General features: G+C 39.1%; 1 protein-coding gene across 6 annotated transcripts in view; it reads left to right on the forward strand.

Annotated features, from left to right (window-relative positions):
• The window catches only part of GRM8 (glutamate metabotropic receptor 8), a 732634-nt gene that overhangs the window by 321679 nt on the left and 385315 nt on the right, over positions 1 to 25640 (forward strand). For 5 of the 6 annotated variants that reach the window (XM_032401638.1, XM_032401636.1, XM_032401639.1 and 2 more), the window contains exons 4-6: positions 21300 to 21435; positions 21910 to 22064; positions 23116 to 23253. In XM_032401638.1, the coding sequence (XP_032257529.1) occupies positions 21300 to 21435; positions 21910 to 22064; positions 23116 to 23253 (429 nt within the window). Of the gene's footprint in view, positions 1 to 9342; positions 9544 to 21299; positions 21436 to 21909; positions 22065 to 23115; positions 23254 to 25640 lie in introns of those variants that run through there. The other variant, XM_032401642.1, reaches the window with a different exon arrangement.

A 25640-nucleotide genomic window follows, 5' to 3' on the forward strand; every position in this document is an offset into this window, starting at 1 on the left:
ATTTTTGGATATTTTCCATGCTTGGTAATAATAAATGTAAAACAGAAAGACAGAGTTCCTGTATTTGAGATCTTGCTGTTCTCCTGTGTCACATACCACCTGAAGTTATTAAGAACCGTCTCCTTTTCATTCAGACGCTTCAATGCCTCTTTTCTTTCCTTCTCTCCTCTTGGCCCACTTTTTTCCTCTTCTCACATAAATTGTGATCTTTCCTACCTGAGTCCACAGACATTTGCTGGAGACTAACTTTCAGAACACTGTGAAGTAGTATTTATTTGTATGGATTTGGTCCTTATGAAAGGCATTGACCTCCTCTTTTTCCTCATTGAACTTCTCACATAAATTGTAAACTCTGAGAGGCTCCCATGTTCATTAATTTCCTTTGCACAATGCTGTGTCCAATTAGAGCCTGATAAGAGCTGGTTCTCACACTGACACCGTCAATGTCTAAGAAGATTAGTGATTTTTTTTCCTTAAAAAAAAAAAAAGATACACAGATGTCAATTCAATAGGACAAAAAAAGGAAGAAGGAAAGAAGGAAGGAAGGAAGGGAGGGAGGGAAGATTGTGGCTATTGGTTGGTAGAGAGTGAGAAAAGCCTGTTACCAGAACACAGTGTAACAACCTGATTTCACTAAATCACTGTGTCTGGGACACCCATGAGACCCAAAAGGATTACGTAGTATAATCCCTGTTGTACAGTGACTTAATGCAGGGAAAGAATTTAACACTTTTGGGCTACATTTTTGAGTTACATGATTGTTCCTGATTTTATGCCCAAGTTGTGTTGGTACAAAATCCATGAGATTTAAAAGGAATATTTAGGGGCACCTGGGTGGCTCAGTTGGTTGAGCGTCTGCCTTCGGCTCAGGTCATGATCCCAGGGTCCTGGGATCGAGTCCCACTTCGGGCTCCCTGCTCAGCGGGGAGCCTGCTTCTCCCTCTCCCTCTGTCTGCCGCTCCCCTGCTTGTGCTCTCTCTTTCTCTCTCTCTCACTGTCAAATAAATACATAAAATCTATTAAAAAATAAAATAAAATGAGTATTTATTATTTGGTATTAAAATGAAGGAATGACTTATGAATCCAATACCTTTTATTTATTTCACCCCTTAGACCTCAAATTCTGTGAAAATCAGGGTCTGGTTTCTCATGCCCCATGCCTGGTACAGTCTTAGCCTCAGACATTTCTCCCCATTGCTGATTTTTGATCTGCCTTTATCCTGTGTGAGTGTTAGGGCGAGGGGCTTCTTCTTTCACCATGTAGTCTAAAGGTAGGTAGCCCATTGTCTTTGGAAAAGAAATCACTGCAAACCTTTTCTGAAGAACTGTGAGGTACAAATTAATTCCCCAGTGCTTCAGTGTATAGCACATATTTAAAAAACACACGTGCATGTATTTGAGCCACAGATTATTGAACTCTGTCATTTATTTCCCACATAGCATTCATCAAGTTTCAATCCTGGATAGCTTAGGCTAAAATTTTGCCAGGAAGCTCCTTCATGCTTGCTTGCTTGCTTGCTTTCTATCTTTCTTTCTTTTTTTAAAAAGATTTTTATTTATTTATTTGAGAGAGAGAGAGCATGAGAGAGCATAATCAGGGGGAGAAGCAGACTCCCTGCTGAGCAGGGAGCCAGACACAGGGTGCAGGGCTTGATCCCAGGATCCTGAGATCATGACCGGAGCCAAAGGCAGACACTTAACGGACTGAGCCACCCAGGTGCCCCTCTTTTTTTTTTTTTTTAAGTAGTCTCTATGCCCAGTGTGGAGCCCAATGAGGGGCTTGAACTCATGACTCTGAGATCAAGACCCTGAGATCAAGACCTGAGCTAATATCAAGAGTTAGACACTTAACCGACTGAGCCACCCAGACGCCCCTCCTTCATACTTTCTCATGCCTTCCTGAAAGCAACCTTTCCAGGGCTTCAAACCCTATCAAGAGGGGTTTGGAGGACAACCACTGGCATAATTTTCATTCCTACCCCTTTCTCTTATGAGATACTATTGAACACCTACCAACATTACTGTAAGCTCATGTAGCTGATATGATAGCTGGAATACTAGTGTAACCTCCACCAATGCCCACAGCTACAAATAGCCACCTTTGGGTCTTCCTCTCCTCCCCTCTACACTCTGGCCACTTTGGCCGTAGAGTTTCATTCCTCTGTGGTCCTCGAAATAGTCAAATAAGATTACCTCGGTGATAATTATGTCCTTATGTGAGAGAACTCATTTTCTTTATCATAACAACAAACATATTAAATTGCAAATAGTATCCAGATAAAGTGTTATTTGTGGTTTTGTTTAAATGATCGGTCCTTTATGTCATTGAAAACAGTTACTGCTGTCTCTGCTAAGAATCTTTGGAATTTGGGTATGAAACAATGTAGGGACAGTTTAGCTTTGACTGAGGTGGAAGCTGGTGCTTTAAACCCTGGCACGTGGCTTGTCATGTTGTTCTCATTAGTGATTATTTTTGTCAATATACATTATTGTCTGGGTTTTGGTCCTAAAGACAATATACATATGTCTGAGGCTAATGAAACAACCATCTGTTATGTCATCAAAAGCAAACAAAACAGACAAAGAAAACCCCAAGTAACTAAGATGATACAGGCATAGGTATAAAGATGCAGAAATGTTTTTTTTTTTTTTTTTATTTTTTTTTAAATATTTTTTTTTAAAGATTTTTTATTTATTTATTTGAGAGAGAGAGAATGAGAGAGAGCAAGCACATGAGAGGGGGGAGGGTCAGAGGGAGAAGCAGACTCCCCGCCGAGCAGGGAGCCCAATGCGGGACTCGATCCAGGGACTCCAGGATCATGACCTGAGCCGAAGGCAGTCGCCCAACCAACTGAGCCACCCAGGCGCCCCTGCAGAAATGTTTTTAAGAAAAACCCAGTTATAGAAAATGCTTCCCTTAACAGGTAGGATTAAAATCCTCTTGCCATCTTCAAACTTTGTTCTTCCTACTTTATGACCTTAAGCAGAGCCCTAAGCATGTATTTTATCTAAGTGATATCATATGTAGTGCAACCCCACCCTCACACTTTTGATTCTTGATCTTCTAGAAGATTTGTTTTTAACTCCTTTTGTGGTTTTTCTTGTATTCATCACCATATTTCCATGCAACATGTTTTAAATTAATTTATTTATTTTAGAGAGAGAGAATGGGCGGAGGGGCAGAGGGAGAGAGAGAGAGAGAGAATCCTCAAGCAGACTCCCTGCTGAGCTTGGGGCCTGATGTGGAGCTCGATCCCAGAACCCTGTGATCATGACTTGAGCCGAAATCAAGAGCTGGCCAGTTAACTGACTAAGCCACCCAGACGCCCCTCCATAGAACATATTTATGCTGCTATCCTGATTTTTTAGTTTTCATTTTGATTGTCCTCCTAGTATGGAAGCTGCTGACTTAATGGCCCACCCCCAATACACAAATTGCCCATGCGTGTGCATGTAGAAACACATACACTTCTCTAATTCTTCCAGTAGGACTGTTTCACAATTTTGGTCCAATTAATATTCAGTGTTTATGTCATAATGACTGTGCACATGATGTCACAATTGATCTAGATAGGGTAGTAAGGTAACACGGTCTCTTTTTACACATATGTTGTTTTTCCTGGAATTGATGATGCCTTGCTTTGTCATATACTTGGTTTTCTATGTATCTGTTATGAATTCATCCTCAAACTCTAACAGATCTGTACATATTCTTTCTGTACATCTAAAGACATCAGCTCTGTTTCTTTTTTCTTGGAGATACTTCTGGAGTCTTCCATCTTTCTGCTCTAATCTGGACTGGATGATGTATAGACCAGTTGTATGGCTGTTAACTCTGACCCTTCTTCATCATAACTTGGAGAAATTCCTCTACCTTTCCTGTGTTAGAATACCTGTTATCTGGACTCGGAATTTTCCTCTTTCTTGTTTCGTCCTTGTTTAGTGTATATTCTCCAGAAGCTTCCTAGGAAGGGTGCATGGGAACTACGTTTTTTTTTTTGTTGTTTTGTTTTTTGTTGTTTTTTTGAGATTTCTGCATGTCCAAAATAGACTGTTTTACCCACACACTTGATTTATAGTTCTGGTGGTTTTCTATTTGTCTAGAATAAAACTCAAGTTTCCTCAGCATTTTGAAGGGATTGCTCTATTTTCTTCTGACGAGTGGAACTGCTACTGGGAATCCTGAAGCCATTCTGATCCCTAATCCTTTTTCTGCAATCTGTTTTTACTCTTAAGTGTTTTAAAATTTATGCTAATGTTCCTTCATGTAGGTCTTCTCCATTTCTCTTCCTTCTTTTTTCTTTTAGCTAGGCAACTGGTATGTTCAACTCAAAAACTCATGTTGTTTAGTTCTCAGAAATATTCTTTTATTTCTTTGGTAATGGCTTCCCTCTTTTTGAGACTTCAGAATTTGAATGTTGAACTTCCTGAATGAATCCTCTTATGTCATGATGATGTTTTCATTTTTTTTAAACTTTCTAAGTATTTCCTCAACTTTCTCTTAGAACTTATTTATTGAGATATTCCTATCTCATTTGTCCTTTTTAATTGTTAGGAGCTCTTTCTGAGCACATTAATATTCTTGAAGTTATCTTCTACTTGTGTCTTGTTGCTGTGTCCTCTTAGTTCATCTCTTCTGTTTGGTGAGACATTAAGAATGTGGTGCTGGGATGCCTGGGTGGCTCAGTCAGTCAAGCATCTGCCTTTGGCTCAGGTCATGATCTCAGGATTCTGGGATCTCCTAGTTGGGCTCACTGCTCAGCAGGGAATCTCCTTCTCCCTTTTCCTCTGCCCCTCCCCCCTGCTCGTGCTCTCCCCCCTCTCTCTCATTCAAATAAATAAATAAAATCTTAAAATACAAAAGAATGTGGTGCTGCCATGCTGTTTGGAAGCTTAGGAAGTGTGGCAAATTTCACTGACTGGTGGTTTTACTGTAAAGTGAGCTGATAGACATGGTTATTTGGTGGGAAGACATCCATATGATATCAGTGTGTTGTTACCCTTCGGCCAGTTTCTCCAGAGAAGATTCCTCTAATATCTGGCCTGGGAGATGAATGTTAGGCTGCTGAAGTCTGAGTGCCCAGCAGGAAAAGGGACCAGGGGCTCCCCATCCAGCATGCAGGCTTTCACGTTATAGAAACTTACTCAGTCCTCAGCTGTGTCCCTGGCTTCACCCTCTATAGAAAGCGATGCTCTGATCTTCTGTGCAGAGGGACTGGAGTTGACAAAAGGAACTTATACATATTTCACCTAACTCAGTTTCAAGCCCACCTTCTGGTCTCTCGGGAGCCTCCATTTCCAGGGCCTTTCTGGTATTGGGTGGAGTGACAGCTTTGTTTCTGTTGTCATCAGCCCATTCCACATCTCGTGGGCTTTGTTTCAGTTTTTTTTTCTGCTTTGGTAAGTCAATTATGTCTTGGTCATCATCTTCTTTTTAGCTTTCGTAACAGTGATGACATTTCTTTCCTGTTATCCTCATTTTATACTCCGCAACTTAGCTATATATTTGGAAGAAGTGGAGCTCCAATGAACATGCTCTGTTTTCTTTTTTTTTAAATTTTATTAAGATTTTTTATTTATTTGACAGAGAGAGACACAGTGAGAGAGGGAACACAAGCAGTGGGAGAGGGAGAAGCAGGCCTCCCGCCGAGCAGGGAGCCTGATGCGGGGCTCGATCCCAGGACCCTGAGATCATGACCTGAGCCGAAGGCAGATGCTTAAAGACTGAGCCACCCAGGCGCCCCAAACATGCTCTATTTTCATGCTTAACCAGACTCCAGGCTACACAACAGTTCTGTGTTGCTGCATCTGCCCTGTTAGTGAGTCTGGGTTAGTGACAGGACAGAAGTCATTGCAAGGGCATATATCAAGTGACCTGGCACCATTTTCTGGTGTTTGAAAGGGGAGAGGGTAGAGTAAGAGAAGAAAAAGGAGAAGGAGAAAAAGGAAAATGGAGTATGATAAAGAAATATGTGAGGGGGAATTAAAAGATGAGCGAGAAGGGGGCTGTTATGGAACAGACAAATGAAAGTTATTGGTGGACAAATCGACACAAAGATGTCTCCATCTTCTTCACAACTCTGCCTAACCCTCAGTCTCATTTCATTTTTATTGCACTGACAAGGAATTACAGTGCTTTGATGAATGGTCCCCAGACCCCAAGCACCTGACTGAAGCTCTACTTCCCTTATAAAAATCAGTTTTTAAGTTACCCAGTCATGCCCTGATTCATGAAGCTAGGCTTCATAATTTTTATTTGGACAAGTTTTCTTGTGTATTTTCTAGTCTTTTTCTCTTGTAGGCTTTTTCTTTTTTTAAAAGTGATTTATTGTATTTTATATGATGTTCTATTCCCATATTAGAACTTACATAATTCTCAGTACTCAGGGGAGGCAGTGTATGTCGTATATTCATAGAATATGAAATGTCAAAATTCAAAGGAATCTTGAGATCATCCTGTCAAGCACCTTTCTTTTTACAAATGAGGAAACTGATAGCCAGAGGGGCTAAGTGTCTGCCCAGGGTCATAGAGGGAATGTGGACATGATGAAATGTAGGGATGAGAAAATTATGTCATGTCATGAGTGAACTTGTTGTTATAATGATAGAACCATGGCTTCTGTCATACTATGCATATTTCAGGATTTTTTTCCCCACAAACCAAACTGCTTTTCATTTTATAGATCCTTACTTGCTATATATGGTTGAGATATAATGCATTTGTAAAGAGTGTGAGTTTTAGCTGGGAGTCACTGCATGAATGGAAATTGTAGGAATTATATCACAGAAATTTATGAGGTAACAAATTGTTATCCTTTTGTCATTTGAAGTTCTGATCGGTTTTCATTTTTGTGCTTGGATGATGTTGGGACTATTGAAAGCTTAATGTTCTTTTCTAAGAACCCCCTTAGATAAACAATATAATTGCAAAATGTTATAACACACCTGGCAAATTTTCTGTAACACTGAGGATGTAGAAGTTTCTTAGTTTCGATGAAATAGTGTTTGATGGTGAATCCCTAAATCATGTAATTTGCCCTGGCTTATACATTTTCACAGTTTGCAATAATAGGAATAAAATGTTTAGAAAACTATTCTCACAAGTTCTGACATGTTTTAACATTGAAATAAGTAATGCCATGCAAATAGCAGTTTGATTTGTTGTGATTAAAATTTATTGAACCCAGGGGCGCCTGGGTGGCTCAGTCATTGAGCGTCTGCCTTTGGCTCGGGTCATGATCTCAGGGTCCTGGGATTGAGCCCCGCATCGGGCTCCCTGCTCAGCGGGGAGCCCGCTTCTCCCTCTGCCACTCCCCCTGCTGGTGTTCCCTCTCTCACTGTGTCTCTCTCTGTCAGATAAATAAAATCTTAAAAAAAAAAAAAATTATTGAACCCAACTGAAATCCTTTGTTCATAGGATTGATGCTTTACTATTCTCCCCTTCAAGTGGCCATTTCAGTGGTTATTTATTTTTTCTCTGTGTTCCTTCCACCCCAAGGTGGGTTGTCTGTTTCTTATTGTGGAAAAGTGAAATTAAATCCCCTTTTGTACATAAATGTGGGGTGTTTATTACATCATATTTAAATTATTAATGACAATCACATTTTCATGGGAAATACCAAACTTCTCTGCTCTGTGAGTGGTGGCAGGCATGCCTCGGCTTGGGGGGGGGAGCGGTAGATGCCTGAAGGACACTTTTTTGAGAGGATGTTAATGAATGAAATTTCTGCCTAACCTAAACCAGACTAAAAAGCATTTTTCTATATTATTTGGTCCTGATAGTATATAACTTTGGAGTTTTCATTTTGATTATCCTATCTTACCTGTTGGTGCTCTGTTTAATTACGTTATATTGAGATTTAATGACCAAGAAGACAATTATTGAGAGACAGTAGCAAAGTACAATAAGTATACTTAGCAATTAGGATAAGGTTCATGAGGCCTAATCCTAGAAAGCATGACTGCTTTCTAGCTCTGTGATCTTGGAGACAGTTTCTTCAATATAAAAAGAATTTTATAATGTTTTCCTTATTCAATAGCGCTGGGATATTATGAGGCTGAAATGAGATATTAAAACATGGTGAGTTAGTGCTTTTTGAGTCATTATTATTATTTTCTATTCTAAAATAAATTTTTCATTAAGGAAAAGGTAATAATTGATTTCATTTCTGTATGGGGGAGTCTTGCATCTCAAGTTATTAATTGTCCTCTATTTTAGTAAAATCTAGTCCAAAATGTATTTTAATAGGAGTCCTTTAAACTTTTGCAACTCAGTAGGGAAAAAACAAATCACCCAATTTTAAAAGTCAAAGAACTTGAATAGATATTCCTCCCAAGAAAACATACAAATGGCTACCATGTATATGAATAGATGCTCAACATGACTGATCATCAGAAAAATGCAAATCACAACTACAATGAAATATCACATCACACCTGTTAGTATGGCAATTATCACAAAACAAAACAAAACAATCAAACATCAAAGTATAGCGAGTGTTGGCGAGGATGTAGAGAAATTTGGACCCTTGTATATTGTTAGTAGGAATGTAAAGTGGTACAGCCACTATCGAAAACAGTGTGTAGTTTCCTCAAAAAAACTGAAGCTAGAACTACCACATAATCAAGCAATCTCACTTCTGGGTACTTATCCAAAAGAGTTGAAATTAGGATCTCGAAGAGATATCTGTATTCCCATGTTCATTGCGGCATTATTCACAATAGCCAAGCTATGGAAACAACCCAAATATCTATTGACAGATAAGTGAAGAAAGAAAGTGTTGGAATATACATACAATGGAATATTATTCAATCTTAAAAAAGAAGGCAATCCTACTATTTGTGACAACATGGACTAACCTGGAGAACATCATATTAAGTGAAATAAGCCAGTCTCAGAAGGACAAATACTATATGATTTTGCTTAAAAGAGGTGTCAAACTTATAGAATGGTGATTACCAGGGGCTGGGAGGAAGGAGAAATAGAGAGTTGTTCAATGGGTATAAAGTTTTCAATTATAAAAGATAAATACATTTTAGAGATCTCCTACACAATATAGTGCTTATAGTTAACAGCACAGTATTATGCACTTAAAAATTTGTTGAGAGGGTAGATCTCATGTTTAGTGTTCTTACTATAAAAAAAAGGCAATGGCAGGGACACAAGGAAACTTCTGGAGATGATGGATAAGTTTATTACCCTGATTTTGGTGATAGCATCATAGTTACATGCGTATGTCCAGACTCATCAAATTGTGTACATTTAACATATACAGTTCTTTTGTGTATCAACTACACTTCAATGATGCTTAAACTTTTTTTAAAAGAAAGAGTCCTTTAAATAATTAAAATGTAAAATAGCTTGCTATCAAAAACATGTGTATTCAGTCTCCCCTCTTTTTAGTCCTACTTGAATCCAGGAAGTTAAGTATATAGCTATGTTTTTAACCTTTTTATATCTCAAACACATAGGTCAAATCCTGCTGTGGAAAATAATCTTGCATTACCAGAGAAACACTACAAGTTCTTGCATTTCCTTAAAGAGTGAGTTTTTAAAAGCTTTTGCTGCATATTTTTGTTCTCAGAAGTCCATTTCTTTGTTTAGTCATTACTGTACTTTGATCGTGGGGAAACTCTTGCTCTAAGGAGTTATTTAACTAAAATAACAATGACATTTTAGCTATTGGTTCCTTCTTCCTTAAATAGAGAATGTCATCCCCTTGGAATATTTGTTGAAAAAGCTGCTTTGAATAGAGGCCACTGATTGAAAGCCAATACATAATGGAATTCAAGTAATGCTGACAAGTAGAATAGGATATTTCTTGGGTGCTTGATAGAAGAATGCTCATGGTTTACCAGCTGTGAAAGCTGCTGTTGAGATCCTGTTGAGAGTCTACTATTGGCAGAAGCTATTTGGAAATGACTTCATGTTATATACACATATAACATAGATGCAGAGATACTTTGCCTTTTTCTGAATGATGGCATTTTTAATACATAGACATGCTTATTATCTCTTTATTAGATCATTCCACTATATCATGAAATAGGAGCTTCTTGTTCACTCACTTATTCATCACACATCCAGTGAATGCCCACAAGTAGCAGGCTTTACCAGACCCTAGAGATCTACTGAAAAGTAAGCTCTATGAAGTCAGGGGCCTTCTCTATCTTGTTCACTGGTGTATACTCTGTGACTAAAAAGCATCTGACAAGTAACAAGTGTTCAATAAATATTTGTGGAGTAATTGAAGAAGAGTGGATCCCATGGATATCCTCCCTCCCTCTCAGTAATTAAACTTAGTGGCTGTAATTCTGTAATGAATTCCTAACCTGTTACTGAATGATGAATTTCTAATCTAACTGTGATAGGCTTAATTCACAGCCCAATACTGATTTTTTCCCCCCTAGTCCAGAATGGCTAAGAAATTTAAACAGTGCTCATTTTGATTCCAATAGTTTTGGCATAAATGTTTTTCCAGGCAATGGGCTGGAAAATATGAAATTCTCTTCTCAGCAAGTCTGTTCATATTGGGCCTTTGAGCATTTACAGGGAGTTAGTTTTATCTTCTGAAACCTTCTTGTCATATTGTTGGCCCCAGTATCTGGTAATCTACTTAAAAAGGCGAAAACAAACAGACAAAACAAAATAAAAGTACCTAAACACTCCAAAAATGGTACTTGGAAAATAATCCAAAGAAACAAAAATGCGTACAACACATTAGTAAAACTTATTTAAAACTGGTCAAATCTTCCTTCTTCAGCTGTTCCTAACCCCGCATTTGCTGTTTTGACCCTACAGAGAATCCTTTTTTTGTCCAGCTCCAGAGATACTTCTGATCCAGATGGTGTGCTCTCTGGGCTCCCTATATTCTACTCTTGCTCTCTCTCCCCTTCCCTTTCTTCCCCCATGTCATTTCTCTTCTCACTGCCTCCCCTTCCTGGTTCCTCTTTCTTTCCCCTCTTTCTTTCTTTACCTGAATCCTTCCCACGTACTGTACCTACCCATATCTCCTTAGATATTTACAATTTTTGGGAGTGGGAAGAGGTAACACATCAGAAGTTTAAGGTCTAGATTGTGGTGGGCATGAGTTTCCTTTCTGACTGTAAGACTTTCTATAGTTAACGCCCCATTGACTGGAATCTCTATTAAGAGTTATTTTGTGTACACTTGGGGTATGAAGTTTGAGGTGTTGTGAAATAGTGTTGTAAGTGAATATTGCTTGATGAAAATGAGTTGCCATTTCTATTTGGGGTTTGTCAATTTTGATTTAAAAAATGTACAACATATGTTTTCTGTAACAAAAATTAATCTGTTGAGTGCTTATTTAATCCCTTATTAATTCACAGTAATGCATTTGGAAGATAGTAGCATCCCCTTGCTGTTTGGATGAGAAACAGAGGCACAGGAAAGTCACATAACTTACCCAGCATCACTAGTCAGTAAGAGAAGGGCCAGGGTTTAGAGCCAGGAAGTCAAGCCCCAGAGAAGAGATTCATAACCACCATACCACTCTGAGCAAATGTTTAGAACTATAATGATGAGTCATGGCCAAATTAGAAAGCCTACTATGTATGGACACTGACCTTGTGAGACCCTCCCAGCCCAGTCTGCCTCCAGAGCATCAGCATCTCTCTGAGATAGCAGAGACAGGTTGGAGGGGGCAGGAGATGGCTCTCTGCACCAGTCCTTTTCATAGTGGCTTGTCCCTGTTACGGCTCTTCACAGGACATGTAAAGGAGTAGCATTTGGCTCATGTCTTTTCTGTACCAGGGGTATCATTCCCTTATTTCTTTGCTTTTCAGAGTCCCTTTAAGAGTCTTCCTGGCGTTTGATACAGGAAGAAGGATGAAATGTTTTACAGAAAGAGAGAAAGAGAGAGAATGAGCACAGATTTAAGTACAATTTTGCTGTTTTAATCCATGTTGTTAAAGATAACACTTTTTCTTTACTGTGATGTGTGAGATAAATCTTCTCTTTCACAAAGTGCACTTCAAGCTGATAAACGTACACACTTTGATCATGTTGTGCACTTTTCTGCTAAGTCCCAGTTGTACACCACATATGGAGATGAAAATATTGTTACAAAAGGTGTGATTACACTTATTTGAACCTTAGAACAAATTTTACTCAACTACCACTAAGGACCAATTACATTAGACCAAGTTGCTGTTTTACTTATATCTCCAGAAAGATAGAAAGAAATGATGTCAAGGGTATTCAGGGTAGAGAGTTGTGATACTGTGATTTATAATAAATATATATTTGGTTTCTCTCCTGTTTTGGGGACAGAACTCCTAAAAATTGTTGGAATCTTCTAAGTGATGAGAGTAATAAAAGTGTCTTTTGTTATATTAATAAGGTAACCCTGGGAAAGCCCTTAGGTATCCTGAGGACTAGGGCCTGTTGCCGGGAGAACCAACAGTGTGATTGAATATCGGGTTGGAACTTTTAGTCCCACCCCCAACCTCTAGGAAGGGGGAGGGGCTGAAGATTGAGTTCAATCACCAATTGCTGATGATTTAATCAACCAGGCCTATGTAATGAAGCCTCCATAAAACCCCAGAAGGCAGGATTTGGAGAGCTTCTGGATTGGTGAACACCTAGAGATTAGGGGAGAGTGGGAGAGTGGCACACTCAAAGAAGGCATGCATGGGCTCTTTTTCCATATCTTGCCCTATGCATCTCTTCCATCTGGCTGTTCCTGAGTTATATAGTTTTATAATGAATTGGTGATCTGTGATCTCTCTCTCTGAGTTCTGTGAGTTGCTCAAGCCAATTAATTGATCCCAAGGAGGGACCTTGGGAACTTCTGATTTATAGCCAGTTGGTCTGAAGTAGAGTTAACAATCTGGATTGTGACTGGTGCCTAAAGTGGGGTGGGGGAGCAGTCTTGTAGGACTGAACCCTAAACCTGTGGGACCTGATGCTGTCTCTGGGTAGATAGTGTCAGAATTGAGTTGAATTATAGAACACCCAGTTGGTGTCAGGAGAATGGGTTCATGGTGATGGGGAAACTCCTCCCCTCGCAGGAATTGGAACTAGGATCTGGACACTTTGAAGAGTTTGTGTTTTTATTGTCTTTAAGAAAAAAACAAAAACTGGTTATTTGGTTTTTGTTCATTGCTATTTTCTGAAGGAACATTCATAAGAAATAAATAATGGTTGACTGACTAAGTCACATTTTTATTTGGCCAAAAATGGTCAGTTATAGGCAAGTTTTTTATGGTCAATCAAAAATTGTGACCAATTTTTACCAATAGTCTAGTCATTCTGACAATTGATAAAATGGTAACTTTGTTGATTTGTTTATGCACCAAACCAAAGTCTGTCATGCAGATCTAACAGTTTATACAACCAGAGACTTGACCTGATATACTTAGAACTTAACTTGACGGAAATTGTGAACCAACCAACACTGGTAATAATCATGTTTTTTAAAAAAATCATATTTAATATTCTATACACAGCTTTGTAAGTAATTTCATTCCTAATAATTTAATCCTTCTTGATTTTCAGCACAGTTGGAACTTAGTGCTGTGACATTGTTTCTTGTTTTATTTTTCTCCTTCCACATTATTAATAGAGCTTTTGTTCTTAAAAATAAGCAGCAACTAAAAACGTGATACTTTATCCTTTCAGATTGCTTTAAAAAAACTTACCTATTAAAATACCAGGGAGCTTTATGATCCTAGTTCTGTTGTCTGAGCTGGCCTATAATTCCAGTTTTGTGCTGTGTTTTATAGAGGTTGCCTTTCTTTGTGCAATAAGTTCTCTTTGAAGAGGAGTTTTGAAATTAAACAATAAAATTTTGTTAATTATTTGATGTATTGTATCATTTTAGAGATACGGTATCTTCATTTCTCTATAAATTTTAATTTGTACAAATGGTAAGTGCCCCTTCAGATCTCCATTCAGCGAAGGACCCATTGGCTTTGCCATTAGGACTGCTCTACCAGCCCTTGAAGGATTGCTTGGCTGCAGGGAGCTGCATTGCCCAATCTCTAACCCCACCCCTACCCTGCTACCTCAAGATGGGGCCCACATTCAATGACTGATTAATGTGGAATGTATAATGGTCTAATTGAAAACAACTCTGGGAGCCATTCTAGTCAGAGCTCCCTGTGGTGTTGGGAGGTTGTCATTGGGCCACAGCCAGCTGGACTTCTCCGCTCAGTGCTGCTTCCTTTCTTGACCCTCCATAGGATGGAGGCCAATAGAAAATATGCATTTCAAACTCCTCCTAAGGGTCTGCTTCCTGAGGATCCCAACCTGCTGTTACCAGTGTAACAACACTGTCTTGGACACTTTAGACTCCAGCTTCTTAATAATCTATAGGCTAATGTTAAATGAAACAGAATGTGTGGTTGTTTTCACAGTAGCCTTTGCTGCTTAATAGTTGGCACCATTAATAGTTTCATAGTTTTTACTATTGTACTATTCTTTTAAAGAGTTAAATTCTAATTTTCTTTTTTTTTTTTTTTTAAAGATTTTACCTATTTATTTGACAGAGAGAGAGGTAGCGAGAGCAGGAACACAAGCAGGGGGAGTGGGAGAGGGAGAAGCAGGCTTCCCGCTGAGCAGGGAGCCCGATGTGGGACTCGATCCAGGACCCTGGGATCATGACCTGAGCCGAAGGCAGACGCTTAACGACTGAGCCACCCAGGCACCCTAAATTCTAATTTTCAACCCAGATCTTCAAAATACTTATGGACCCCCTTTGAAAAGAGACTTGGATCTTTAGGGTAGGAATTGGGGGGTTGAAGAGGAGAATGTAAGTAACTTTTCCCATTCTCTCACATTGAAATTGCCCTAATCACATTGTGTTGACCAATAATAGGTGAAAAGTGAAATCTAGTCATCTTATTTATGGCATAGACAAATGCACAAGTATCACTTCTCAGAATTTCCGATATTTGATAATATTATACAAAAGAGTGGTGAAGGATTCAAGAATATGATCGATTAACAATCCCATGTTTTAAGTCTGAGCAGCAACTCTCTCCCCTGTCAGGTGTGGTGATGGTGCTTATCTGGTCATGATGATGATTCTTATTAGCCACAATAATGTACCACATTTGTATAGACCTTTATCATAATACCCTTTTAAATTTGATTCTCTTGACATCTCTGGGAGATGGTTATTATGAACCTTGTTACAGAAATGAGGAAACTGAGAGGTGAGAGATTTGTCTCAGGTCATACAGAATCCACTTTTAGGTCTTCTGATGCCAAGTCTGGTTTCTTCCTCACTCCAATATCTTTTTGCACTGGCAAATCAACACAAAGGAACATATCTTTCATCTCTTAGACCTGAGGCATCAGGCTACTCACCCATGAAATAAAGAGATAAAACTTACAAAACGAGGGGTGCCTGGGTGGCTCAGTCGGTTAAGTGTCTGCCTTCAGCTCAGGTCATGATCCCTGAGATTGAGCCCCGCACTGGGCTCCTTGCTCAGCAGGGAGCCTGCTTCTCCCTCTCCCTCAGCCTGCCGCTCCCCCTGCTTGTGCTCGCGCTCTCTCTCTGTCAAATAAATAAATCTTAAAAAATGGAATTTTCTTATGAAATGGAATTATTTACAAATTTCCTCTTGAATCAAAGAGAGCAAATTATTGTGCCACCCTACAGATGAATGAACTAAGGCTAAGGTGGTATTCTAATTCTTGGCATCTGATAAAACTGTTTTGGGAGGCAGACCCATTTCAGCGACAACTTCCTCTGAAATATCAGGGTCCACATTTTTTTTTCTTCTTTTACGTCACTTATTTTTTAATGTATAACTACGTGCATCCTTTTGTTTCTCTACTGGACTGAGAGGTGTTTGAAGGCAGAACTGTCTCATTTCTATTTCTCTATGCCAGCAGTGCCTAATATAAGTCTTCCATCTATTCACTCAACAAAGGTTTGTTGAAGTCTTTATGTGCCAAACACAGTGATAGGTGATATGGGGTATGGTGGTAAATGTGAAAGACAAGGTTCAGTAGTCATGCAGTTTATAGTCTAAGGTGAGAAAAAAAATAACAAAAGAATATAATTATCGTGGTTGCTGCAATGCAAAGTAGAAGTGGAATATGAAGGACTCCAGGAAAGTCTTTCTGAAGACATGTATTTGTAGGGATAATTGGAAAGTTTTGAGGGTGGACTGGTGATATGCTGAAGAAGTTTAAGTCAGTTCTAAGAAATCTGCATAGATTCTAAGTATCCTAAGTTCTTAATACTCAATAGAAGTACTGTGTTTGTATAGCTGTCAATTGATTTATAAGGGGCAACCTGCTGGGTTTTTTAATGAATCTGTAAATTTGCTTTATTTTATTCATCAATCATTTGTATCTATTTAACCATTAAGCAACAGGTATGGTCAATTGTGGATAAGCAAGATGATGGAAAAAGTCTAGACTTGGAGTCAGACAGACATGGCTCTGAACTTGGGCCCCAGCCTCTTGCTAGCTGTTGATACCCCTGTTTCTCAGTGTGCTCATCAGATATATGGTGATAATACGAGTCTTAGAGTCCTGCCATTAGGACCAGTGAGGTATCAGTGAATGAGACTGAGAAAGAACAGTCTTGTGTGTTGTGAAATGCACATAAAGTGTTCAGTTCTATAAATGATCTTCCAATTATCATTAAATAATCAAAAGAAAAAAAATGTACACAAGAAAATCAGACAGTAAATTCCAGAAAATAGCCAATTATAAATTCCTCCATGCAACATTCTTTTCCTGTGCTTTAGGAAAGTGCTAAGCTTTAGAAATTATTTCTTGGGTGCCTGGGTGGCTCAGATGGTTAAGCGTCTGCCTTCGGCTCAGGTCATGATCCCAGAGTCCTGGGATCGAGTCCCGCATCGGGCTCCCTGCTCCTTGGGAGCCTGCTTCTTCCTCTGCTTCTCTCTCTCTCTCTCTGTCTCTCATGAATAAATAAATAAAATCTTTAAAAAAAAAAAAGAAATTATTTCTTGCAGAACTGGGAAGCCTACAGAATAGGAAGGTCGGTGTCCCTTGAATTGGATACAATCAGCACTCTTTCAGGTTGAGATATGGAAAAATGGATGCAATAGACATATTCTTTGATAGAGGGCAACTCCTTTTCCTCCTGCTCATGCCAGGAGTCTAAATCAAGTCAGACTCTCTTTAAAAATGAAAACATTAGATAATGTAGGAAAGGTACTGTAGGCATTGTAGGTATAGGTATTAAAGGAAAACATATCTTTGATGAAGCATGAATGTTTGACTAAATTTTACTGTTTTTTTTTTTAACCAAACCCTAACAGTATATAATGACTTCTTTTGATGTCATAGGACCATTTCGGGGGGTGATGACATTTATTACTGCATTTTGATATAGCCTATGCAATCATCTTTCATCATTAGATAATTTTACATTCTCATCTGGCTTTTCTTATGTGTACATCTCGCCATTCAATTATATTACAAGATGCTGAGGACAGGCAATCTTTGAATGTAACTCCTGAAACATAGTAGACTATGAGTGCTTATGAATGGATTAACTGTCGGACTTTTTGACTGATGTGAAGATAAAAAGTGTGAATGAGTTTCAGGGCTAAGAAAAGAATCCTAATCTTCTAGCTCCAATCATTTGAGAAGTAATGCAGTCCACAGTTTAATAAAATATCCATAAGGCATCAAACAGTAAAATGCCATGTGGAACAGATTCTCCATAAGTATTTGTTCAGCTGAAATAAATTAATTGTATAGTCCCTCTTTCCAGGAAAACACAAATTGACCAGGCTGACAAATATGGCAGAGGCATAAAAAATATGAAATGGATTTAGACTGTGTAAAAATCTGACCTAACTACTCAGTTTTTTACAAACAAAAAGTTCGATAGATCCGTAGTGAATGAATAAATCAATGAATTCAGACTAAACTATGTCTGGATCGCCTGTTTGTCTCATCTGAAATAGTCATAATAAAATTTTTCAGCCTTCATTTCTTCCAGCTATGGAGTCAGTAATAATCTCAGAATGATACTTAGGATATGACATGTCTTTAATGGGATGCTTAAGTAATCACAGCAATTTAATTAAAAGGGCAGTTGGATTTTAAAACAGCTATTGTTCCCCAGAGTGTTACAGTTTTGTTCTCACATTTCTACAGTTACCTAATGCTTCCACTCATCAGTTTTTTGTTTATTTGTTTTTTGATTTTTAAAAACATTAGGTAGTCCTTAACTTACCACTAGATTTTGTCTCAAAAGTTTTCTCCTCAAAATATGTGATTGCTTTTTCCATTTGCATTTGCTAGCCCCCTCTCCAAAGCTCCTGGTTTTTCAGAGCTCCATCATTCACCTTTTCCTGTCTTTGATTTAAATATTCTCTCTGGGGGGCACCTGGGTGGCTCAGTCAGTTAAGCGTCTGCCTTCAGCTCAGGTCATGATCTCAGGGTTCCTGGGATCGAGCCCCATGTTGGGCTCTCTGCTCAGCGGAGAGTCTGCTTCTCCCTCTTACTCTCTCTCTCTCAAAGAAATAAATTCAAAATAAATAAATATATATTCCCTCTGAGTGATCTGTTCACTCCCAACCCTTCAACTACGGACTGCATCAGCACCTGACAAAATTGTTATCACATTTTCCGTCTCTCTCTTTAGCTCCAGATCAGCTTCTTCAGTTTGATGTTGCATGGGTACTTCAAAGACAACCTGTCCTGAATCAAAAATCATTCTTTTCTCCTCGACATACCTGCACACCCTCCTGTGGTGCTTGCTTGTTTAATGGGGGTGTCACACAAACTGGTCACAAAGGCCAAAACCTTAGTGTCACGCTTAGTGGTTTCCCGTTACCTCACTACTTAGATAAAATCAGTACAGCCGAAATATATATAATTTTTATTTGTAACTCCTACCTCAATAAAGCTGGAAAAACATAGTATGAAGCTTCACTGATTCTAACTCAAATTCTAACAGCTCAGCCGGCTCCTCCTCAGCCCCAGTAGCACTATCTTAGGCATCATTTTCCGTTGCCTCTTCCAGGAACCTCCTCATGGACCTCAATGCCTCCTGTTCTTTCCACTCCAGGTTGTCCTGTGCATCAGCAACCCTCCTCCATTTTTCTTCCATGAAATGCAGTGTTCACAGATAAGACATATTTCTATGGGCTACTTAAAAGAGTGAAGAAGCAGAAACACTGAGTGAGGCAGTTAAGCACTTTAATTATTCATCATCTTCCACAGGACCTGAACAAGCCATGCATGATCTGGCCCCTGTCTTCCTCTCATCTTCATCTCATGCTTCTCTCCCTCTCATTCATTAGCTCTGCTGACTTGTTCCTGCCCTGCTCTGTCCTGCCCTGCTCTTTCCTGCCCTTTCTCATGCTGTCTTCACCCATTCTCTCTTCTTTCTGACCTCAACACCTCTCTAGGGAGACTTTTCCTGAGCACTCCTCAATGTAAATTAAATGCCCTTGCTCTTCCTCATAGGACTTGCCATGATTTATGATTATATGCTTATTTTTGTTGTTTTGTTCTATGTTAAGCCTATTTCACCTACAACGTTTCTAAACTCTGAAGGCAGAAACTGTGTCTTTTATATTCATCATTGTATCCACAGCCCCTGTGCAGTATCTGGCAGATAGTGGGCATGCAATAAATATTTAATGAAGGAATGAATCAATCATCACAACTACTAATGGCATATTGGTAGGCTAGCTATCTCTAGGCTCTGTCTGTGGATTAAGGGCAATTCTCATCCCTAAAAAGGTTAGTAAGAACATTGCTATTGTAGGGATAACTTTAACCATGCTCTAACTTATAAGAGATATAAACTTCAGTACTTGAGCACTGTTATCGTACATTATTACCACACATGGTAAGTCTGATCACAGCACACTAGACACCCATTCTCTGGCTACCAGACATTTCTTCTTTATTTGGCTACCTGAGGTTTCTTCCTAAGGCATAAAACTCATGTAATTCTCCTACTTATGAACTTTCAGTGGATTCCCATTGTTTTCAAGATAAAGTCCAAATTATTTGACATGTCTAACAAAGTCATTCTCAAGCTGGGCTTGGCTATTCTCTCCAACCTCAGCCCTAGCCGGTCTTGACCATAAGCCATGATCAAACAAGGTTCTTTCATACCTGGGCCTCTACCAGAAATGTCCCACTTTTGTCCCTAGATGGATACATATTTGCTCTTTAAAATCCAGCTCTCTCAAGCACTTGAGTTACTCCTTCCTTTGTGTTCCCATTGCGTAGGTATAGCCTCTTAATTCTAAAATTTATCACATATTCTATGATAATTTATTGGGATGCCTGTCTCCCAGACTAGATGGTAACTCCTGGATTAGATTGTGTATTCCCAATGTCCAGCCCAATACATAACATATAATAGTACCTAGTAATGTTTGGGTGATTGAATGTATTGGCAGTTGTTTAGAAGTAAAGATGCCTTTGCTTACTGAAGCAATGTTATAAATGGTGATTTAATTCTCATCTGACTCAAAAAAAGCCTATTTAAGCCTAATATTCCTTTTTCTTCTAATATTAGAATATGTTCTCTCTCTACTCCACTGAGATTGAGGAACCCTGATAGGCGGCAGAGACCTTTTCTAAACTTTTCTCTTTGGTCTCTTATTGCCTTAGAGGAAACGCCAAAGGAAGAGTTCTTTCTTTTTTTCTTTTTCTTTTTTTTTTTCTTGGTATGATAATGGGATGGGATTTCTGCCATTTTGATTTTCTTGGTGGAGACAAAATGTCAACTGAGGGTTTGAATCTTTGGGACTTGTCTGTGTCTCAAATAGTCTCAAATACCACTTGTCTCATAACATACCATTTTGCTGATGCATACAAATTTTGCTGTAATACTATGAGCTGTAAAATGAAATTAACTTTAAAGGAGGTCTACTAATTGGAAACTAATAGGAAAAGGATCTTTTTACCTAGTAAGTGGTCTCACCTATAACACATACTCATATTATTAATCCAGGCACTTGTTTTTCAACTTACATCAAATGAATCAAAACAGTCATTCTTCTTTGCACTCCTTGACTCTCATTACACATTTTGTACCCTTTGGTTTTATTATAGATATCCACAAAAATAATGTTGACACTTGGAAAATAAAACAATAATCCTGATGTATGATTACATAATTGATGTCATTTATTTGATATATACTGTAATGTGAACAAACATGTTTACTTTTAATAGGTGAGAATGACACGTTTTGAAAAACATTATATTGCATTGAATCATATGTTTTTATAAAGTAGCTAACCTCATTAAGTTGGTTAATTAAATAAGTGCTTTTTCTGAGTCACTCTCTCTCTCTTTCTTTTTAAAATAGGTGGTGTTTGCATTGCTCAATCACAGAAAATCCCACGTGAACCAAGACCTGGAGAATTTGAAAAAATTATCAGACGCCTCCTAGAAACACCTAATGCTCGGGCGGTGATTATGTTTGCCAATGAAGATGACATCAGGTGCTGATTAAATTTTCTTCCTGATGTAGGATCACATTTGCAACACACATTTTTTTTTTTTTTAACATATTTCATGTACAATGTAAAATCTTGTGAGATTTCACAGGAATTGCAGCATTCTCATGCAATTACAGACTGCCTTCCTTCTGCTGCAGAGACACAACAGCCTTCTAGTTTCTAACTCTGAAATGGCTATAGAGTAAAACCTGAGAACTGAAAGAAATGAGACCAGTAAGGATGATAGACTGAATGATGTGAATGAGGTTAAGGATGAGGCTGATTAACAGGTGTTGGAGTAAAAGTCTCTAATATGTTTCCTTTAGAAATGATAAGACTCAGACAGTTAGTGATTGACTAATTGTTTAACAGTGACTTACTGAGTGCATATAATTTGATATAACTGGTCTTGTAACATTCCTAAGTATAGTGTTTCTTGATAAATATGGTGTGTTTTATTTCTTTTTATTCCTGTAGGAGGATATTGGAAGCAGCAAAGAAATTAAACCAAAGTGGTCATTTTCTCTGGATTGGCTCAGATAGTTGGGGATCCAAAATAGCACCTGTTTATCAACAGGAGGAGATTGCAGAAGGGGCTGTGACGATTTTGCCCAAAAGAGCATCAATTGATGGTAAGGACAAGCCGTAGAAACTTTGTTTCATTCCAACTGAATCAAAACTCAAAGGCAAAACCAGAGTATCAGCATAGGATGAAATGAACCCATTGTTGATGACTCTGGATAGAATTTTTAATTCTGATGGTAGAATTACCAAGACAATAACTATTTAACCCAGCATATATTTTTCATTAGAAAAGAGTACCCATAAGATTTTTTTCTTAAAAAAAGAGAGTTAGAGTTGGCCTTAGCTATTTCCATGATGTTGCTCTCTCACCTTGCATATTTCTATGGCACAGATGATGATTACAGCACTGTCATGGGGAGGGGAGAGTGCTGCTATGTAAAAAATGGAGACGTGAGGCTGGGCTGACCCTACAGATAAATTAATGCAACAGCAAAGATATGGAGCCTCCCTGAAAGAAAGTCTGTCTCCCAGATAGCCTTTCCAATGGTCTTAGCAGTGACTGAAGTTCCTATCTTCCCCATTATCTTTTGGAGTAAGGCATAAGTTCCAGGTGGTCTCCCTTCGATGAGGTGGGCCCCTAAGCAGGCTGACACTTTGGCCCATTACCCATGACCCCATAAGATTACATCAGGGCTGATTAGTTATTGGATTAGCTGAAAATGGAACATATAGGACAGGTACATTTTGAGGCAGGTAGAAGCATAGAAACCTGGAGCATTGATTCCTGCTAGGAGACAGAGAGAAGAATGAGAAAAGTGTGAGTTGGTTCTGAATATCTAGGAGAAGGTTGCTGGTGGCTGCGATGTAGAGGAGAGGAGGAGGTTGTGAGGATGACACCAACAACAGGCTCTCCTGTTCCATTCATCTGCTGAGCCAGGTGCCTAAATGGTGAACAGTGAGGGCGGTAATACCCTTGGCTTTGACCATGAGGGAAGACTGATTTCTGGGCTACTGGTTCCCCCCATTTGTTAATATGTTTTGTTTTGTTTTTCTCATGCAATGATTGCAACATAACATAATATCCATTCAAAAGCTCTGACAGTATTTGGTTTTGCTTTTGAAAGAATATTAAAATCATACCTTTCTTCTCTGAAATAGGGTTTGATCGCTATTTTAGAAGCCGAACTCTTGCCAATAATCGAAGAAATGTGTGGTTTGCAGAATTTTGGGAGGAGAATTTTGGATGCAAGTTAGGATCACATGGAAAGAGGAACAGTCATATAAAGAAATGTACAGGTAACCACGGAAATGTTTTCCTTGGTGTGTTTGTTTTATCATGACCTGAGAAAGGAAGTTTTTCTGTGTGGATAATGATCAGAGTATCTTCTATTTCTTCATGTCTCTTACTAGTTTCTCAACAGGATTGAGCATACACTGATCATTCAACAAACCTGTGTGGACTCATTGGTTCTTAGAGTTGACATGTATTTTTTGGCCATATGCAATGTGCCCAAAACTGGGGTATTTGAATTCTATTTAAAAACATTTATTGAGTTTCTAGTATGGGCACACTTTAGTAGGCTTGGTGGGATATAGAGAAATAAGCAAGAAATGATACTGGTCTCCAGGAACTTAACATGTAGTGAAGATGATGGGTCGTAATACACTGATATAAGACAGCCAGTTTTTTTCACTATTTCAACCCATGTCCCCTACAACATAATTGTCCCCCATATCCTGCATAGCTCTTGCAGCTATGATTTTTTGATGCTTTACCTTCTATATCATGTGCTTAAAAATAATAGTGATATTAAATGTACATATTTTGAATGTAAGAATGAAACATTCTTTATTTTCAGATTAACATGATTATGTACATAGAACCACCACTGGCATTTTAAAAATTACTTAGAATTAAGTACTCAATTTAGCAAAACCATAGATGCAAGGTCAATATAAAAATTTTTTTTATCCATATGTGTGTGTGTGTGTGTGTGTGTGTATTCTTTTATATAAACTAACATGTGGAAAATGAAATTTAAAGAATCCTGTTAATAGCAGGATCAAAAAACAAAACATCAGGGATGGTTTTAATAAAGATGCATAAATCTTCTATGCTGAAACTTGAATGAGCATTTTATAACCATATACCCCTCCCTCATCTACCCCTCACTACCATATTTTGATAGATCCTCCTTTTCCTCTAATCATTTCCTTTGGAAATAACTGCTCAATAGAAGATATAATATGATCAATGCTAGAGCAGACATATACACAGAGGAAGGACAGGCGTGTGAAAATGGGTGGCACGCTGTGGAGGGGTCTGACTTTAGGCTTCCTGTGTGCCAGGCACCCTTCCAGGAACTGGAACGGAGATGAGGTCTGTGCTCATGGGGCTTACACTACAGTGTGAGGAGACAGACACTAAATAAGGAAACATATAAATGAACTGAGACTTCCAGATGCTGAGGTGTGCTTACGGGAAATACAAGGGAGTGAATGTGAAAGGCTGAGCAGGTGGTATTGGCCGGGAGGGTGGCAAGTGGGCTGTGCAGTCACAGAATACTTCTCCAAGCAGGTGACATTTGAGGTGAGACCTGAATGGCAAGATGTTATCAGCCTTGTGAAGATAAGATGGCAAGCCATTCCAGGATCTAGGGCAAGCATCCTTTGTTCAAGCCATGGGGGCGGGGGAGGGATCAAGGTAGCTGGAGTGAAGGAAGGAAGGTAGTAAGTGAGAGGGAGAGTGATGGCCAATGAGGCTAAAGAGATAGGCTGGGGTCACGTCATGCAAGGTCTTCAAGTTGTTCCCAGGAACTCCTGTGCTGGGGGGTTTGGGCTTTATCCTAGCTGTAGGATAGAATTACTCATGAGTGCTTTTCATCTAGGGTATTGCTCAGGTACCTGTTTCAAGCAGATTCCTTTGGTGGAAGTGTGAGGAGGGCTGGAGATCAGGAGAGAGAAAGGAGAAAGGTCAGTCAGGGCCCGTCCAATAGTCCTGGTGATGGACAGTCACAGCCTAAACAAGGATGTGCAGGTCTGGGCAGAACACAGAGGAAAGAAGTCCTGGGAATTCGCATTGACATTACGTGGTGAGTGACGAACACTGGTGTGGGGGTAAGTGATGGAGGCTCTGAATGTGAAATCTCTACCAGCTAGGTCTATGAAAAGGGTGATGTAATTAGCGAGCAGAGAAGACGGAATGAATGGTAGATTTGGAGGGGGCAGACTTGAATTTGGTTTTGAGATGGCCCCATGGAACTGCCCAGCAGGTGGCAGCATAAGGTCTGGGACCCCACAGAGAATCCAGCACTAAAAATACAGGCTCTTGAGTGGCAGATGGAGACCTGGGAGTTAAAGACTAGGGCAGAGATGCAGTTGCCAAAGGAGTTGGAGCAGAGCTGAGGGATGACGACTGAAGATTCAAGGGGAGGAGCCAGGAAAGGCCAGTGAGCATGGTGGGAGGTGCGTGCAGTGTCCTGCTGCTGAGAGGAGTGGCTGAGGGATGAGAAGTGTGGTAGACTCAGATTATGAGGGGCTGAGAGCCAGAAGAGAGGAAATGGGGGAAAGAATGCTTTTTTTAAAAGTCTGGCAAAGGAAAAAAAGTAGATATGGTGAAAAACTTGAGTAAGAAGTAGGGTTACAGAAGTTTTCTTTAGGATAGGGCGCACTTGAGCATGTTT

The sequence above is a fragment of the Phoca vitulina genome, unplaced genomic scaffold (assembly GCF_004348235.1).
Source record: "Phoca vitulina isolate PV1807 unplaced genomic scaffold, GSC_HSeal_1.0 scaffold4, whole genome shotgun sequence".
Classification (NCBI taxonomy): Eukaryota; Metazoa; Chordata; class Mammalia; order Carnivora; family Phocidae; genus Phoca; species Phoca vitulina.